This window comes from Erinaceus europaeus, chromosome 22 (genome assembly GCF_950295315.1).
Source record: "Erinaceus europaeus chromosome 22, mEriEur2.1, whole genome shotgun sequence".
Classification (NCBI taxonomy): Eukaryota; Metazoa; Chordata; class Mammalia; order Eulipotyphla; family Erinaceidae; genus Erinaceus; species Erinaceus europaeus.
This window is the reverse complement of record NC_080183.1, coordinates 6,316,977-6,335,681: the sequence shown is the minus strand read 5'-3', so window position 1 is coordinate 6,335,681 and position 18,705 is coordinate 6,316,977. Positions and strand designations below refer to the sequence as shown.

Sequence of the window (18,705 nt, the reverse complement as noted above, 5' to 3'; positions counted from 1 at the left end):
GGACTCCCGCCCTCTGAAGCCACACCCACAGCCCAGGTCAAGCCTCTTGGGCCAGGACCAGGAGCCCACACAAGGTCACCTTAGTGCGAAGTGGGCCCTCCCTTTCTGACTGGTCCCTATGAGGACCCTGTGGTCTGGACACTCAAAGGAAGTCATTGCCACCCTCAACTACAGGGTAGATCACAGGAGAAGCACAGCTTACGTGCCTGAGCCCCCAGAAGCCTTAGGTTCAGTCCCTGGCACCAGCTTATACTTGTGCTGAGCTAAGTCCTGCTCTCTCTCTGCTGATGGTGAACACAGTGTGTGCACACACACTGTCTCTCTTTCGTTTGTGAAGAACACATACAAGGGGCTGGACAGTGTTGCACCTGGTTAATCAAACACATTACAGTGCACAAGGACCTGGGCTCAAGCCCATCGGTTCCCACCTGTAGGGGAAAAACTTCACAAGGGGTGAACAGGGTTGCAGGTGTCTCTCTCTTTCCTTTTCTACCTCCTCCTCCCCTCTCAATTTCTATCTCTAATAAAAAATATAATTAAAATAATAATAATTATTATTTTGCCTCCAGGGTTATCGCTGGGGCTTGGCATATGCACTACGAATCCACTGATCCTGGTGGCCATTTTTTTCCATTGTTGTTGTTGCTGTTATTATTATTGTTGTTGATGCTGCTGCTGTTGTTGAATAGGACAGAGAGAAATTGAGAGAGGTGGGGAAGACAGAGAAGGGGAGAGAAAAACACCTGCTTCACTGCTTGTGAAGCGAACCCCCCTGTAGGTGGGGAGCTGGGGCTCAAACCAGGATCCTTGCTCCAGTCCTTGTGCTTTATACTATACATACACGAACACACAATACACGAAGAATGAATACCGGGGCCAGGCGGTGTTGCACCTGGCTAAGCGCTCACATTACAGTGCACAAGGATCTGGGTTCAAGTCCCTGGTCCCCACTTATGGGGGGAAGCAGGGCTGCAGGTGTCTCTCTGTCTCTTTCCCTCTTTATCTCCCCCTCCCCTCTCAATTTCTGTCTCTATCCAGTAATAAATAAATAAACATTAAAAAGGACACAAGTTGTCTTTAAAAAAGAATTAATACATACAGCACACACACTCATTCAACTCCCAGCATGCCAATGGGGATGACCCAGCATTGTCCAGAGGCCCAGGGGAGCGTTGGCAGGGGCAGGAGTGGCAGGCAAGACAGGGTCAGGGTGAGGGGTAGTAGGAGGGCCCAGGGCTGGGGATTTGGGGCCACAGGGCAGCTGCTACCTCCACTGGAAACCAGGAGGCACTGTCCAGCCGAGGGTGCTGGCCTCCGGACACCACACAGACACACCTGTTAAGGGGATGCAGCCTCCTGAGGTTAGTCAGCAGGGACACAGCAAGTGGTCATTCAGCTCCAGCCTCAGCTGGCCCTGTGGCTGGAGGCAGCTCCACCAGCCTTGTCCTGACACCCCAGCCCAGCCTCCATCACAGGGGACCCAGGGTGCCCCAGTGGCCCTGCACCCTGCCTAACCCCCCAACCCAAGAATGAACAGACCCAGGACCCCAGAGATGGGCAGCCTGTGCTAGTGTGTTGGAGTGAAAGCTGCAGTGGAGGGTGCCCTCAGGGCAGGGGTGCAGGGGGGCTGCAGTGGAGGGTGCCCCTCATGGGAGGGATGCAGGGGGATCTTTAATAGAGGGTGTCCCTCAGGGCAGGGGTGCAGGGTGGGGGCTGCAGTGGAGGGTACCCTCAGGGCAGGGCAGGGCAGGGGGTGCTGCTGGGGGTCACACAGGGGCATACACTGACAGGCCCTGACCCTCCCCTGGACCTGTAGCTAGCTTCCTCAGGGCCTGTGCAGCCCCCAGAGTAGCTTGGCCTGGTCAGTGCCACAGGCAGGGGCCCTGAGGTCCATTATTCTCCTGGGACCCATGCTGAAGCTCAGGCTGAGGTGTGGAGCCAGCCTCAGTTTAGGATGCCCACCCCACCTAGAGATGTCCTCCTGGATGGCAAGAGTGGGCAAGAGTGGCCCAGGCAGAAGGGTTCCCCACGGACAGGGCAGAGACCCCAGGAAAGACACGGACACAGTCTGGGGCTTTAGCGGGGTGGGGACCCTGTGGCCTCCTTAGCCATCGTGTTCTGCCAGAAGTGTGTGCAGTGGTCCAGGAAGTCCCAGAGGGTGCTGGCCACCTCAGGGGATGCAGGTGACCGCCGGAAGAGCACATCTTTGTCCACGACCTCAGACGCCAGCTGTGCTACCAGCTGTGCCATGTCCTGCATGGAGGAGGGGTGAGGGCTCAGGTGGGTGTCCCCCTCCTCCCTGGGGTTCCTGCCCCAGGTCCCCCCACCTGCCCAACAATTCATCCCCTCTCTAGGCAGGAGGTGCCACCCCCACGCCCTCAGGGGGCCTTGGCCCCAGCCGTCCAGTCTATGTATTGGGTATGGGGAGGCCCCCACCCTCCAGCCCCCGTCTTCATACCAGGTATAGGGAGGGTCCCCCGAGATGCTCCCGGCACCCACGCATGGCCAGCTGCCGCCGATCCTCAATGCTCAGGCTCCAGTGGCGCTGTGGACGCCTGCCGCCCTCAGGAGGGTCGCAGACCTATGGGACAGGCAGGCTGGCTGTTGCCCAGCTCCTGACATACATATATTTCAAATGTATTTACTTACTAACTAGAATAAAGAAAACAGAGACTCAGGGGTCGGACAGTAGTACAATGAGTTAAGTGCACGTGGCTCAAGGCTCAAGGACCAGCCTCAGGATCCCAGTTCGAGCCCCTGGCTCCCCACCTGCAGGGGAGTCGCTTCACAGGTAGTGAAGCAGGTCTGCAGGTGTCTATCTTTCTCTCCCTCTCTCTATCTTCCCCTCCCCTCGCCATTTCTTGCTGACATCAATAACAACAACAATAATAACTACAACAATAAAAAAACAAGGGCAACAAAAGGGAAAATAAATATTTAAAAAACACTCTGGTACACACAGTCTGGGGACTGAACTAGTGACCTCATGCATCCAAGCCCTGTGCTTTATCCACTGTGGCAGCTCCCAGGACTAAGCCAAGTAAAAATAAATAAGTAAGTGTTCTTTTGCCACCCGGGTTCTCCCTGGGACTCAGTGCCTGCATGGCTCCACCATCGTCAGTGACTTCCCTTTTCATGCTTTTTAGATAGAGAATGAGAGATAGAGATAAACATGGAGGAAGAAGATAGGGTGACAACACAGGGGTTCTACAAGACTTTCATGAGGTACAGGAGGTAGTGCACCAGGTTAAGTGCATATAGTACGAAGTGCATATAGGATGAAGTGCAAGGATCTGAGCAAGAATCCTGGTTCGAGCCCCTGGGTCGCTTCACAAGCAGTGGAGAAGGTCTGTAGGTGTTTATTTCTCTCTTCCTCGTTCTGTCTTCCCCTTCTCTCAATTTCTTTTTTTATGTATTTATTTTCCCTTTTGTTTCCCTTGTTTTTTTTAAAATTTTTTTTTAACATTTATTTATTCCCTTTTGTTGCCCTTGTTGTTTTATTGTTATAGTTATTATTGTTGTCGTTGCTGGATAGAGAAAAAGAGAGAAGAGAGGAAGACAGAGAGGGGGTGAGAAAGACAGACACCTATAGACCTGCTTCATCACCTGTGAAGCAACTCCCATGTAGGTGGGGAGCCAGGGGCTCGAACTGGGACCCTTACGCTGGTCCCTGTGCTTTGTGCCACCTGCGCTTAACCCGCTGAGCTACCGCCCAACTCCTTCCCTTGTTTTTTTTTATTATTGTTATTATTGTTGTGGTTACTGATGTCGTCATTGTTAGATAGGATAGAGAGAAATGGAGAGAGGAGGGGAAGACAGAGAGAGGGGGGAGAGAAAGACACCTGCAGACCTGCTTCACCACCTGTGAAGTGACTCCTCTGCAGGTGGGGAGCCAGGCGTTTGAACCGGGATCCTTACTCCAGTCCTTGCGCTTTGCGCCACAGTGTGCGCTTAACCCGCTGCACTACCGACCAACTCCCATCCTTCTCTCAATTTCTTTTTTTTTTAATACTTTTTAAAAATATTTGTTTATGTGGTCCAGGAGGTGGCGCAGTGGCCAAGGCACTAGACTCTCAAGCATGAGGTCCTGAGTTCAATCCCTGGCAGCACATGTACCAGAGTGATGTCTGGTTCTTTCTCTCTCTCCCCTATCTTTCTCATAAATAAAATCTAAAAAAAAAAAATTTTGTTTATTTATTTTCCCTTTTGTTGCCCTTGTTTTTTATTGTTGTAGTTATTATTGTTGTTGTTACTGATGTCGTTGTTGGATAGGACAGAGAGAAATGGAGAGAGGAGGGGAAGACAGAGAGGGGGAGAGAAAGACAGACACCTGCAGACCTGCTTCACCGCCTGTGAAGTGACTCCCCTGCAGGTGGGGAGCTGGGGGCTTGAACCGGGATCCTTACGGTCCTTGTGCTTCAAGCCACATGCGCTTAACCGCTTAACCTGCTGTGGTACCGCCTTGCTCCCCCTTCTCTCAATTTCTATCTGTCCCATCTAAAAAAAACACAAAGGCCTCTAGCAGTGGATTCATAGTGCCATCACCAAGCGATAATGCTGGAGAGTAAACAAACAAGGGAGTCAGAAGGTAGCGCAGCGGGTTAAGCGCGCAAATATATCTAAGCGCAGGGACCGGCGTAAGGATCCCGGTTCAAGCCCCCGGCTCCCCACCTGCAGGGGAGTCGCTTCACAGGCGGTGAAGCAGGTCTGCAGGTGTCTGTCTTTCTCACTCCGTCTTCCTCTCCTCTCTCCATTTCTCTCTGTCCTATCAACAACAACGACATCAATAACAACAATAACTACAACAATAAAAAACAAGAGCAACAAAAGGGAAAATAAATAAATAAATAAATAAATAAATAAATACAAGGGGGCCGGGTGGGTAGTGCACATGTTGTGAAGCACAAGGACTGGCTTAAGGATCCCCATTTGAGCCCCCTGCTCCCCACTTGCAGGGTGTCACTTCACAAGTGGTGAAACAGGTCTGCAGGTGTCTTTCTCTCCCCCTCTCTGTCTCCCCTTCCTCTCTCAATTTCTCTCTATGCTATCCAACAACAATGACAGCAATAACAACAGAAACAATAATAATGACAACGATAAACAACAAGGGCAACAAAAGGGAAAAAATAGGCTTCAGGAGCAGTGAATTTGTGGTGCAGGCACGAAGCCCCAGCAATAACCCTGGAGGCAAAAAAAAAAAAAAAAAAGAACTTTCATGCTTGAAACTCTGAGGTCCCAGGTTCAATTCCCCAAACCATTATCAGCAGAGCTCATCAGTGCTCTGACGGATGAAAGAAATTGAAAGAAAGAAGATGACCAGGCCTGGGAGGTGATGTAGGTAGTTAGGCACAGAACTTGGAAGCATGGGGTCTCAAGTTTAGACCCCCAGCATCCCACATGCAAGAATAATGCTCTGGTTCTTGCTCACTAGCTTGTATTAACATTGGGAGGGTTTAGGAAGGGAGAGAGGGATTCCCCTGAGCACTGCTCCACTGCTTGTAAAGCTCCCACTGGGACCAAGGACTTGAACCAGGGTCCATGTACACGGCAACATGACTACACCAGCAGGCGAGCACCACCCAGTTGCAAGTCGACTTTTTTTTTTTAAATTTTAAAAATTATTTTTATTTCCTTTTGTTGTCCTTGTTGTTTTATTGTTGTAGTTATTGATGTCGTCGTTGTTGGAATAGGACAGAGAAATGGAGAGAGGAGGGGAAAACAGAGAGGGGAGAAAGATAGACATCTGCAGAACTGCTTCACCGCTTGTGAAGTGACTCCCCTGCAGGTGGGGAGCCGGGGGCGCTTGAACCGGGATCCTTACCGATCTTTGCGCTTCGCGCCATGTGCGCTTAACCCGCTGTGCTACCACCCGACTCCCTGCAAGTCAACTTTTATCTTCTGAGATTTCACTGCAATATCAGAGGCACACTGTTCACTTGTGCACATCTGGACAGAGACCACACTGCATGGGCAGCAGTCACGTGAGCTCAGGCGAATCTGTAGAGGACCCTCCAGACTGTGGGTCCCATGTCCCACCCCTGGGCATGAGCTCTCCCTGCCTGAGAGCTGGGGTTTGTCATCCCACCCCACACATCTGCTCGGAGCACCCTGCCCCGCCAACATGTGGCTGTATACACCACACTTCCTCTCACAGGCATGTTTTACTTTTTAAATTTATGATAGAGACTAAGAGACATTAAGGGGCAAGGGGAGATAAGGAGACAGTGACACCTATAGTACTGTTTCACTGCTTGTAAAGTTTCCCCTGCAGGTGGGGACAGGAGGCTTGAACCTGGGTCTTTGCACACTGTCAACCAGGTGTGCCACTAGCCAGATCATATATATATATATATATATATATACATACACATATATATTAGATATATACATATATATTAAATATATTTCTATGGGAGACCAGAGCACACATGATGCTCAGCTCTGGCTTGTAGTTGTGCTAAGGGCTGAACCTGGGTCTGGGTGCTGGCCCAAACCCTAACCCTGGGTTTCTCTGGCTAGACTGGCATGGCTTCTGTCCAGTCCCTTCATAGTCCATGTGGTGTGACTTATTCTTCTGCAGGAGCCCAGGCCTCAAGGGTGCAAAGCAGGCACTGGGTCATCGACCATTTCCTGGCCCCTGTTCACGCCTGGGTCCACACTGGTCTTCTGCGAGGTCCCTCCAGTTGTCTGTCTCTTGCCCCACATCCACCTCCCTGCTGCCTTTCCAGGTGGCTTGCAGCTCATGGCCTTGCCCTTCTGTGGAGTCTTTTGACGCTCTCTTCATGCTCACTTTTCAGGAGCTCCTTCAAGCATGATGCTCCATTCATAGCAGGCTGGGCCCTCTTAACTTCTGGAGTTTTCTGCCCCCCTACCCTCCTGCTCTGAGTCCTCATCAAGTGGGGGAGTTGCAAGGCCTTTATGCAGGGGAGTCTCCTCCAGGGTTTAGCGGAGCAGGTCCAATCCTGGAGCGTTCTTGGGTCTCTTCAAGGTATCTTGGGCAGCTCTCCTCTGCCGGCTGCTGAGCCCAGGGCCAGACAACCTGGTGCCTGGGTCCAGCTGCTTCTGAGGGGAGTTCTGGGCATGTCCAGCTGGTGGTCAGGGCATAAGAAGTCAGGCCAGCATCCCAGCAGGAGGTGGGGGAGGAGGCTGTGCTGGCCATCTGGAGGCCTAATTGCCAGTGGATGGGTCGCCACTCATGTGGCCTCAGCACCTGATGTGAGAATGGTGGTTGGGGCAGTGTCACACACCATGGGTCAGATCCTCAGCACCAGGAAGGAAGCAGATTCATCACATATAACTGAGAGCAAGCACCACATTGGAAACACAAAAGGAAAATGCATTTTAACACAGGAATCTGCCGGTCCCTGTTCAGGCACCAGATGTCAGACTAGCGTCGCAGGAGAGAGACTCTGGGACTGGCAGAGCCAGAAGGCAATCCAATGTGTGTTTAATCAGAAAAGAATCTGTTTTTATACTCACCAAGAAGGAAACAGCAAAAAGAGAGTGCAAACCAGTGGGGATTAAATAGTGGAAAACAGGGTGTGACTAGGAGAGGGGGTGGAGAGAAAAGAGAGTGCAAACCAGTGGGATTAAACCAATGTCCTGCAGGCAGGGCGGGTCTCAGGTAAAACAGTGATTATGTAAATAGACCACAGCGTTAAGCAGGGAGGAGCTGGCGTACTGCCCAACAGGAATCCACTATCCAAGGTAAATAAAGTGAAATATGCTTCAGTTCCCCTCAGAAAGAAACACAACTGCTAGGCCAAGTGGCCCAGGCCCTCTTCCTGCTGGGCACCCACCTGGGACACTGCTCTTGAAGCTTCCCCCTTGCAGATGGGGACTGGGAGTTTGAACCGGGGTCCTTGGGCATGGTCATGTGTGAGCTCAACTGAGTGTGCAACTGTCTGGCTCCTTAAAAATTATTATTGGGGGTCAGGCTGTAGCGCAGTGGGTTAAGTGCAGGTGGCACAAAGCACAAAGACCAGCATAAGGATCCCGGTTCAAGCCCCCAGCTCCCCATCTGCAAGGGAGTCGCTTTACAGGTGGTGAAGCAGGTCTGCAGGTGTCTCTCTTTCTCTCCTCCTCTCTTTCTTCCCCTCCTCTCTCCATTTCTCTCTGTCCTATCCAACAACAATAATAACCACAACAAGGGCAACAAAAGGGGGAAAAATGTTTTCCAGGAGCAGTGGATTCATGGTGCAGGCACTGAGCCCCAGCAATAACCCTGGAGGAAAAAAAAATTATCGGGGGTCGGGTGGTAGCACAGCAGAATAATCACATGTGGCCTGAAGCGCAAGGACCAGCATAAGGATTCCGGTTCAAGCCCCTGGCTCCCCACATGCAGGGAGGTCGCTTTACAAACAGTGAAGCAGGCCTGTAAGGTGTCTATCTTTCTCTCCCCACACCCCCCATCTTCCCTTCCTCTCTCCATTTCTCTCTGTCCTATCCAACAACAATCATATCAATAACAACAAAAACAATAATAACCACAACAACGATAAAACAACAAGGGCAACAAAAGGAGGAGAAAAATGTCTTCCAGGAGCAGTGGATTCATGGTGTTGTAGGAACCGAGCCCCAGCAATAACCCTGGAGGCAAGAAAAATATTTTTCTACAATTATTTTGCCATCAGGTTTTTTTTTGTTTTTTTTTAATTACCATCAGAGTTATCACTTGGACTCGGTGCCTGCATGATGAATCCTCCTTTCTTGGAATCCTTTTTTAAAAAATTTTTATTTATAAAAAAGGAAACACTAACAAAAACCATAGGATAAGAGGGGTACAACTCCACACAATTCCCACCACCAGAACTCCGTATCCCATCCCCTCCTCTGGTAGCTTTCCTATTCTTTTAAAAAAATATTTATTTATTCCCTTTTGTTGCTCTTGTGGTTTTATTGTTGTAGTTATTATTGCTGTTATTGATGTCATCGTTGTTGGATAGGACAGAGAGAAATAGAGAGAGGAGGGGAAGACAGAGGGGGAGAGAAAGACAGACACCTGCAGACCTGCTTCACCGCCTGTGAAGAGACTCCCCTGCAGGTGGGGAGCCGGGGGCTCCAACTGCGATCCTTATACCGGTCCTTGTGCTTTGCGCCACCTGCGCTCAGTCTGCTATGCTACCCGCCCGACTCCCAGCTTTCCTATCCTCTGGAGTATGGACCCAGGGTCATTATGGGGTGCAGAAGGTGGGAAGTCTGGCTTCTAGAATTGCTTCCCCGCTGAACGTGAGACCCCCTTTTTTCTCTCTATTTTTATTAGATAGGACAGAGAAATTGAGAAGGGAGGGGAAGAGTGGTCCAGAAGGAGATACAGTGATAAAGTTTTGGACTCTCAAGCACAAGGTCTGGAGTTCAGTCCCTGGAAGCACACGTACCAGAGTGCTGTCTGGTTCTTTCTCTTTCTCTCCCAATCATTCTTCATGAATCAATGAAATCTTTAAAAAGGGGGGGGGGAGAGGAAGAGAGAAGTACAGACCTGCTTCACTACTCATGAAGCATCCCCCATGTAGGTAGGGTGCAGGGGCTTGAACCATTGTCCCTGTGTATAGTAATATGGATGTTTAACTGGGTATGCCACCACCTGAACCCCTCTTTTTCTATTTTAAAAAATATTTTTTAAACTTTATTTTCCCTTTTGTTGCCCTTGTTGTTTTTTTATTATTGTTGTTGTTATTGATGTCGTTGTTGTTGGATAGAACAGAGAGAAATGGAGAGAGGAGGGGAAGACAGAGAGGGGGAGAGAAAGACAGACACCTGCAGACCTGCTTCACCGCCTGGGAAGCGACTCCCCTGCAGGTGGGGAGCCGGGGGCTCGAACCAGGATTCTTATGTTGGTCCTTGCGCTTTGTGTCACATGCACTTAACTTGCTGCGCTACTGCCTGACTCCCTTTATTTTTCTATTTTTTTTTTAATTTAAACAATTTCTTATATTTATTTTTTTATTTATTCCCTTTTTGTTTTATTGTAGTTATTATTGTATGTTTTATTGTATTATTAGTAGTATTTATTGTAGTTATTATTATTGTTGTTAATTATGTCATTGTTGTTAGATAAGACAGAGAGAAATGGAGAGAGGAGGGGATGACAGAGAGGGGAAGAGAAAGATAGACACCTACAGACGCCTGTGAAGAGACTCCCCTGCAGGTGGGAAGCCTGGGGCTCGAACCGGGACCCTTATGGCAGTCCTTGCACTTTGCGCCACATGCATTTAACCCGCTGCACTACCACCCAACTCTTCTTTTTCTATTTTTGGCAGAGATAGGGAGAGACTGAGAGAGGAAAGACACCTGCAGCTCTCTTCCATTGCCTGTGAAGGCTGCAGGTGGGGACAAGGGGCTTAAACCTGGGACTTTGAGCATGGTAATATGTGTGTTCTACCAGTGGGCCAGTGCTGGCCTGTATTCGAAAGAGAGAGGGAGGCAAGCAGAGCATCACTGTGGCATGAGATGCTGGGAGTCAGACTTGGGGCCTCCATCTTGAACCCAGTTTTAGCCCTGCAACACCTCCTGGGCTGCCCCTTTGTGGTCTTGTGTTTGGGTCCCAGCAAGCTGTTGGGGACCGCAGGCTGGCTGCGGCGGGGCTGGCTGTAGGATGCGGTGTCCCTGTTTTCCTCACTATGTATGCTTTTAACTGGTGCCTCGTTCCTCTTTCCTTTAACAGTCCCTTTTTGTTTGGGATAAACTAAACGTAAATCCCATTTGAACCATTTCCAGGTGGTCACCTCAGGAGCCCTAAGCACATTCACAAGGCTGCTTAACCTTCCCCATCATTTCCAGAACTTTTTCACCTTTCCTGACGGGCCCTCTGTCGCCTTGAAACACTGCTGCCCCTTTCATCCCTGCCCATTCACCTCTGTCTGTGGGCCTATGACTTTGAGGCTCCTCCAGGATGTGGCTGTCAGGATGCCTTCTCTCTGTGAGGCTGACAGGCCCTGTGCTGATGGGCATCAGCTTGTGGTGACATCTCCTTGTGCATTTCTGGACAGTCACCTTCTCACAAGCTGCTTCACCACTGGTCTATCTTCTTGGGTATGTGTCCCGTGAGGTCTTTTGTTCATTGTTTGGCTCAGGCTTTTATTCTTTTCTTTTCTTTTTAATATTTATTTATTTATTCCCTTTTGTTGCCCTTGTTTTATTGTTGTAGTTATCACTGTTGTTGTTATTGATGTCGTTGTTGGATAGGACAGAGAGAAATGGAGAGAGGAGGGGAAGACAGAGAGGGAGAGAGAAAGACAGACACCTGCAGACCTGCTTCACCACCTGTGAAGCGACTCCCCTGCAGGTGGGGAGCTGGGGGCTCAAACCCGGATCCTTATGCCGGTCCTTGCGCTTTGCACCACATGCGCTTAACCTGCTGTGCTACCGCCCAACTCCCGCTTTTATTATTTTCGAACTTAACGTCTCTATTTTCTGGATATAAATCCCTTATTGGATGTGTAATGTACTTTTCCCAGAGTCAGAAGACAGTTTACCTGGGAGAGTGTCTGCTTTGCCATATGGTGACCCAAGCTCAGGCCCAGCCCCCAGCATGCTGGGGGTGGAGGGAGGGCCAGGGAGGGTCTTTGGTATTCTGATAACTTTCCCTCTCTCCCTCTGTGGCTGGCTCAGGTGTTCTCTCTCTTTGGTCTTTCTCTCTCTTTTTTTTTAATTTTATTTATTTGTTTTCCCTTTTGTTGCCCTTTTTTATTGTTGTAGTTATTATTGTTGTCCTCGTTAAGATAGGACAGAGAGAAATGGAGAGAGGAGGGGATGACAGAGGGGGGAGAGAAAGACAGACACCTGCAGACCTGCTTCACCACTTAAGAAGCGACTCCTCTGCAGGTGGGGAGCTGGGGGCTTGAACCGGGTTCCTAATGCCAGTAGTTGCACTTTGCACCACATGCGCTTAACCCGCTGCGCTACTGCCTGACTCCCTCTCTCTCTCTCTCTCTCTCTCTCTCTTTTAAAGAATTTATTTATTAGAAAGATAGGCAGAAAGAGAGAAAGAACCAGATATCACTCTGGTACATGTGCTGCTGGGAATTGAACTTAGGATCTCATGGTTGAGAATCCAATGCTTTATCCACTTCGCCATCTCTGGAACCACAGTCTCTCTCTTTTTTAAACAGAGTCCTGATCAGCTATGGCTGATAGTGGTGCTGGGGATTGAGCCTGGGAGCTCAGGCATGAAAGTTGTTTGTAGAAACCTTGTGCTCTTAGCACTTCAGCCTCTGAAAAAGCTGGCCTAGCGCAATGAAGACTCAGTGATGACAAAAAGGAGAAAAGAGTTGCAGCGGTCACTGGTTTGTGTTTCCTTCTGTCGGTGCTGCCGTTGGATGTCCTATAAAAGCTCATCATTTTTTTCTTTATTATCTTTACTTATTGGCTAGAGACAGCCAGAAATCAAGAGGGAGGGGAGGTGATAGAGAGGGAGAGAGACAGAGAGACACCTGCAGCCCTGCTTCACCACTCGTAAAGCTTTCCCCCTGCAGGTGGGGACCGGGTCCTTGCGCATGGTAATAATTGCGCTCAATCAGATGCACCACCACCTGGCCCCTAAAATCTCATCATTTTGACAACATCTAGTTCATCTTCTGCAATTAGCTGTACAATTGGTACTGTCCAATAAATAAACCATTGCCAGATTCAACATCCCAGATTGTCCCCTACATCTTCTTCTTTCATTATTAGTAGTTTTTATTGCCACCACAGTTATGGCTGGGGCTTGGTACCAGCATTATGAATCCATTGCTCCCGGAAGTCAGTTAGTCAGTCAGTCAGTCAGTCAGTCAGTCAGTCAGTCAGTCAGTCAGTCTTTCTTTCATTTTTTCCTCTCCTGGGTTATCAGTGGGCCTTGGTGTCAGCACCACAAACCCATTGCTCCTGGCAGCCAACTTTTTATTTTCTCTCTAATTTTTATTAACTAGGACAGAGAGGAATTGAGAGAGGGATGGGGAGCTAGAAAGAGGGAAAGGGGGGACCAGGTAGCGGTGCACTTGGTTAAGCACACACATTATCATGCACAAGGTCCTGGGTACAAGCTCCTGGTCCCTACCTTCAGGAAAAAGCTTCATGAGTGGTGAAGCAGGGCTGCAGGTGTCTCTCTTTTCCTCTCTATTTCCCCCTCCCCTCTCAATTTGTCTCTATTCAATAGTAAAATTAATTTTTAAAAAAGAGAAAGGGAGATACCTGCAACCTGTTTCATCATTCGTGAAGCATCCCCCTGCAGGTGGGGAGCAGGGGTTCCAACCCCATCTTTGCGCTTAACCAGGTGTGTCACTGCCAGGTCCCCTTCCTCTTCTCTCCCTTCCTATTTTTTAAAAAATATTTTTTTTATTTATTTATTCCCTTTTGTTGCCCTTGTTTTTTTTTTCTTTTTTTTCTTTTTCCTCCTCCAGGGTTATTGCTGGGCTCGGTGCCTGCACCATGAATCCACCGCTCCTGGAGGCCATTTTTTCCCCCCTCTTGTTGCCCTTGTTGTAGCTTCATTGTGGTTATTATTATTGCCCTTGTTGACGCAATTCGTTGTTGGATAGGACAGAGAGAAATGGAGAGAGGAGGGGAAGACAGAGAAGGGAAAAGAAAGATAGACACCTGCAGACCTGCTTCACCGCCTGTGAAGCGACTCCCCTGCAGGTGGGGAGATGGGGGCTCGAGCCAGGATCCTTACGCTGGTCCTTGCGCTTTGTGCCATGTGCGCTTAACCTGCTGCACTACCACCCGACTCCCTATTTTTAAAATTTTTATACTTATTTATTCCATTTTGTTGCCCTTGTTGTTTGATTGTTGTAGTTATTATTGTTGTTGTTGATGTCTTCGTTGTTGGATAGAGAGAAATGGAGAGAGGAGGGGAGACAGAGGGGGAGAGAAAGACAGACACCTGCAGACCTGCTTCACCGCCTGTGAAGCGACTCCCCTGCAGGTGGGGAGCCGGGGGCTCGAACCAGGATCCTTATGCTGGTCCTTGCGCTTTGTGCCAGGTGCGCTTAACCTGCTGCACTACCACCCGACTCCCTATTTTTTAAATTTTTATACTTATTTATTCCTTTTTGTTGCCCTTGTTGTTTGATTGTTGTAGTTATTATTGTTGTTGATGTCTTCGTTGTTGGATAGAGAGATATGGAGAGAGGAGGGGAGACAGAGAGGGGGAGAGAAAGACAGACACCTGCAGACCTGCTTCACCGCCTGTGAAGGAACTCCCTTGTAGGTGGGGAGCTGGGGGCTTGAACCAGGATCCTTACGCCGGTCCTTCAACTTTGCGCCACCTGCGTTTAACCCGCTGTGCTACTTCCCAAATCCCTCGAACCGGGATTTTAGCGTAGGTGGCCCAAAGCATGAGGAGGATCAGTGTAAGAATCCCGGTTCAAACCCCCGGCTCCCCACCTGCAGGGGAGTCGCTTCACAGGCGGTGAAGCAGGTCTGCAGGTGTCTGTCTTTCTCTCCCCCTCTCTGTCTTCCCCTCCTCTCTCCATTTCTCTCTGTCCTGTCCAACAACAATGACATCAACAATAACTACAACAATAAAACAACGGCAACAAAAGGGGGGAAAAGCAAAAAAATAATTAATTAAAAAATTATCTTTATTTATTTATTGGATCGAGACAGCCAGAAATTGAGAAGGAAGGGGGTGATAGAGAGGGAGAGAGACAGACAACTGCAGCCCTGCTTCATCACTCAAAAGCTTCCCCCGTGCAGGTGGGGACTAGGGGGGGATGCTTTAGTTTGTTTTTTATGTATTTTTGATCCATTTTGTTATTTTTTTAACAAAATTTTATTTTTCCCTTTTGTTGCCCTTGTTTTATTGTTGTAGTTATTATTGATGTTGTTGTTGTTGGATAGGACAGAGAGAAATGGAGAGAGGAGGGGAAGACAAAGAGGGGGAGAGAAAGATAGACACCTGCAAACCTGCTTCACTGCCTGTGAAGCGACTCCCCTGCAGGTGGGGAGCCGGGGGCTCGAATCAGGATCCTTGCGCTTCCTGTCACGTGCGCTTAACCCGCTGTGCTACTGCCCAACTCCCATTTTGAGTTATTCTTATAAAAAAAATACTTCATTTTAATGAGAGAGAGAAGCAAGGAGACAGGACAGAGACGCCAGAGCCCTGCTCAGCTCTGGCTGATGGTGGTGCTGGGAACTGAACCTGGCACCTTGGAGTGTCAGGGATGATAGCCTTGTGCAGTCCTACTGTGCTGTCTCGCCAGCTGGAGTTAATTATTATAGGGTGCCAGGTGGGCGTTCTATGCTCTGGTAGAGTTGGTCTTCCCAGTGTCATTTGCAACGTCTCTTCTTGCCTCATTGTCTTGGCTGCTGTCAGCTGTCCTTAGATTGTGCATGGTGTGTGTTTTACCCTAATAAGAGTTTTCTTTTCCATCCAGATGTGATTAAGTGCACCCAGCTTTTTTTTTTTTAAGATTGATTTTATTAATGAGAAAGATAGGAGAGAAAGACAGAACCAGACATCACTCTGGTACATGTGCTGCCAGGGATTGAACTCAGGACCTTATGCTGAGAGACCAATGCTTTATCCACTGCGCCATCTCCTAGACCACCCCAGCTTTGCGTTCTTTTTTACTGAGGGGGTTAATGCTTTACAGTGCAATACTTGATAGATGTGTAGTTTTTAAAATATTTATTCCCTTTTTTGGCCCTACTGTAGTTATTATTGTTGTTATTGATGTCGTTGTTGGATAGGACAGAGAGAAATGGAGAGAGGAGGGGAAGACAGAGGGGGGGAGAGAAAAACACCTGCAGACCTGCTTCACCACTTGTGAAGCGACACCCCTGTAGGTGGAGACGGGGGCTGGAACCGGGATCCTTAGACCAGTCCTTGTGCTTTGCGCCACGTGCGCTTAACCTGCTGCGCTACCGCCCGACTCCCTAGATGTCTACTTTTATGGAACAGGCCCCCAAAGTTTTCTTCCTATTCTCCCTCCCTCCCCCTCCCCAGAGTCCTTTGCTTTGGTGCAATACACCATGTCCAGCCCATGATTTTTTTTTTTCCCTTTATTGGGGGATGAAATGTTTTACAGTCAACAGTAAATATAATAGTTTGTATATGCATAACATTTCTCAGTTTTCCACATAAGAATACAACCCCCACTAGGTCCTCTGCCATCCTTTTCCAGGGCCTATACTCCCCCCACTCACCCACCCTAGAGTCTTTTACTTTGGTGCAACACGCCAATTCCAGTTCAGGTTCTACTTGTGTTTTCTCTTCTGATCTTGTTTTTCAACTTCTGCCTGAGAGTGAGATCATCCCATATTCAGCCTCCTGTTTCTGGCTTATTTCACTCAACTTGATTTCTTCAAGCTCAGCCCATGCTGCACTTTGTGCTTTTCCTCCCTGGAGTCCTTTGCTTTGGTGCAAGTATCCAGCTTTTTTCTCCTTTGGGTTCTGAGCCTTCAGGCTCAGTTAGAAAGCCATTCCTGCTCCATGGCTGTAACAGTCAGACCACAGCAGATTTTCATGCCTGAGGCACAGAGTTCAACACCTGGCAATGCCATATGCCAGAGCTGAGCAGTGCTCTGGTTAAAAAAAAAATTTAAAAAAAAAGTGTTTCTCCAGAACTTTTGCTAGCACTTCTCAGGTTTTATTTGTTCTTTTAAAGATTTATCTGTTAGTAAGAGAGCAGGAGGGAAAGTAACCAGATCATCAATCTGGAGCTGAACTTGGGGCCTCATACTTATCAGATTTTACCTAACACGCCACTTCCTGGGTCCTTGGTCATTCTTTGCAGTTCTAAGCCTTCCATCTACTTGGAGTTTGTCCCGACATTCACTGAGACCACAGCCTGCCTTCTCCTACCAGGGCGATCCCAGCCCTCCCACCTGCAGCAGATGTCCCATATTTCCAGTTATGTTTGTCAAAATGTGCCCTTTTTTGTTCATTTACTTCTATTACTTTTATTTATTTATTTATATATTTTTATTATTTTTTTCTTCTTTTTTTTTTTTTTCCTCCAGGGTCATTGCTGGGCTCGGTGCCTGCACCATGAATCCACCGCTCCTGGAGGCCATTTTTCCCCCTTTTGTTGCCCTTGTTGTTGTAGCCTTGTTGTGGTTATCATTATTGCCATTGTTGATGTTGTTCGTTGTTGGATAGGACAGAGAGAAATGGAGAGAGGAGGGGAAGACAGAGAGGGGGAGAGAAAGACAGACACCTGCAAACCTGCTTCACCGCCTGTGAAGCAACTGCCCTGAAGGTGGGGAGCCAGGGGCTCGAACCAGGATCCTTATGCCGGTCCTTGTGCTTTGTGCCACAGCTTAACCCACTGCGCCACCGCCCAACCCCTTATTTTATTTTATTTTAACCAGAGCACTCCTCTCAGCTCTGGCTTTTGGTGGTGTGGGGGACTGAACCCGGGACTTTGGAGCCTCAGGCATGAGAGTCTGTTTGCATAACCATTATGCTATCTACTCGCGCCCTACTTACTTCTAATGCCTAAGGTTCTGTTACCACTCCTCCCCATGCACTCTGCTGTTGAGGGACCCCAGAAGGTGACCAGGTCACAGGTCCCCAGACTGTTCGCTACAGCCCTCCACGTGAGAGAACCTTTCTGTACCTCTTGGGGGGTACCTCCCACCACAGGGCTGAGAGCACAGCTGCAGGGAGACAGCCCCACACAACGATCAGAGGGGGTGTCTCCCAGGCACACAGCTGTGGATAGGGGTGATGGGGGTGGACGCCTAGGTGGGACTGCTGTCACAGCTGGCAAGGACAGGGAGAGCCTGGCACACACCCCTGGCTAGGACGTGGCCCCAAGGCTGCTGTGTCACCTGCATGGGCAGCACTGTGGGGGCAGAGGGGCTCGCCTGTGGGGGGCGGAGGGGCTAACCCGGGCTGCCCTCTTACCCAGTCCTCTGTAGGTGGCACATGCTGGATGCCAGGGTGTGGGAGCATCCAGCCGACTGTCAGGCTGCGCGGTGGAGAGGGAGGCTGGGAAGCCCGGGGCTTCTCAGTCTCTGTTCCTGGAGGGTCCCTGTGCTCCTTGCTGTCCATGTCCTCCAGCTGGTCACTGCTCCAGCCTCGAGCCTTGGTTTGAGGGTCGGAGGGGGGCACCCGGAGCCCACCTGTGTCCAGTGACACCTGGGCCCTATGAGCAGCTACTTGAGGACAGGCTGGAAAGTGCTGGGCAGGTCCCCCAGGGCCAGTCCTGAGTCCCCTACCCCAGCGACGCTCCCCTCCTGGGCCTTGCACCCAGGGACTCCCCAGGCCCCGCAGACCTCTTCTGTCTCCCAAGATCATCCCATCCCAAGGACCCCGCCCCAGGTGCCCTAAACCCCAGGGATCCCATCCCAGGGACCCCACCTCAGTCCCTCACACCCCAGCTCCAGCTGCCAGCATGTGAACCCTAAGGTCCATGCATCCTGACCTCTGTGATCTCACCTGACGTTGGCCACGTGGTGGGCAGGAAATGAAAGGGACGTACAGGTGTTGGGGGCACCCGGAGTTCTAGAAGGCATGAGGGGGTGGGGCCAAACGACCAAGCCCCGCCCCTTCCGGCGCCTCTGCTCATGCGCACTGGCTGGGTCCTGGCCGGACCCGAATGGGACTGGGGGCGCTGTCCTCGCCCCACCCCCCCATACCTCCCCAGGCCCAGATCCCCCATTGCTCCAAACCCCAACTCCTGGCCTTCCTGTGCACTGACCCCTAACTCCTGACCCCCCAGCCCCAGATCCCAACACCCAGCCTCCTCAGGTACTGGCCCCCCAATTCTGACCCCC

At 49.8% G+C, this 18,705-nt stretch overlaps 1 protein-coding gene across 2 annotated transcripts; it reads right to left on the bottom strand.

The window, feature by feature from the left end:
- Positions 1-2,069: 2,069 nt before the first annotated feature.
- Positions 2,070-18,702, bottom strand: TEX22 (testis expressed 22). 2 transcript variants are annotated; one of them, XM_060181178.1, is made up of 4 exons: positions 18,368-18,702; positions 17,834-18,074; positions 2,459-2,581; positions 2,070-2,253 (listed from the first exon to the last, which is right to left on the bottom strand). In XM_060181178.1, the coding sequence occupies exons 1-4, from the start codon at positions 18,442-18,444 to the stop codon at positions 2,077-2,079; spliced, it is 618 nt and encodes a 205-aa protein (XP_060037161.1). In that variant the 5' UTR covers positions 18,445-18,702; the 3' UTR covers positions 2,070-2,076. The 2 variants fall into 2 exon arrangements, with proteins under 2 accessions (XP_060037161.1, XP_060037160.1); XM_060181177.1 differs by having other exon boundaries at positions 17,834-18,702.
- Positions 18,703-18,705: the final 3 nt, after the last annotated feature.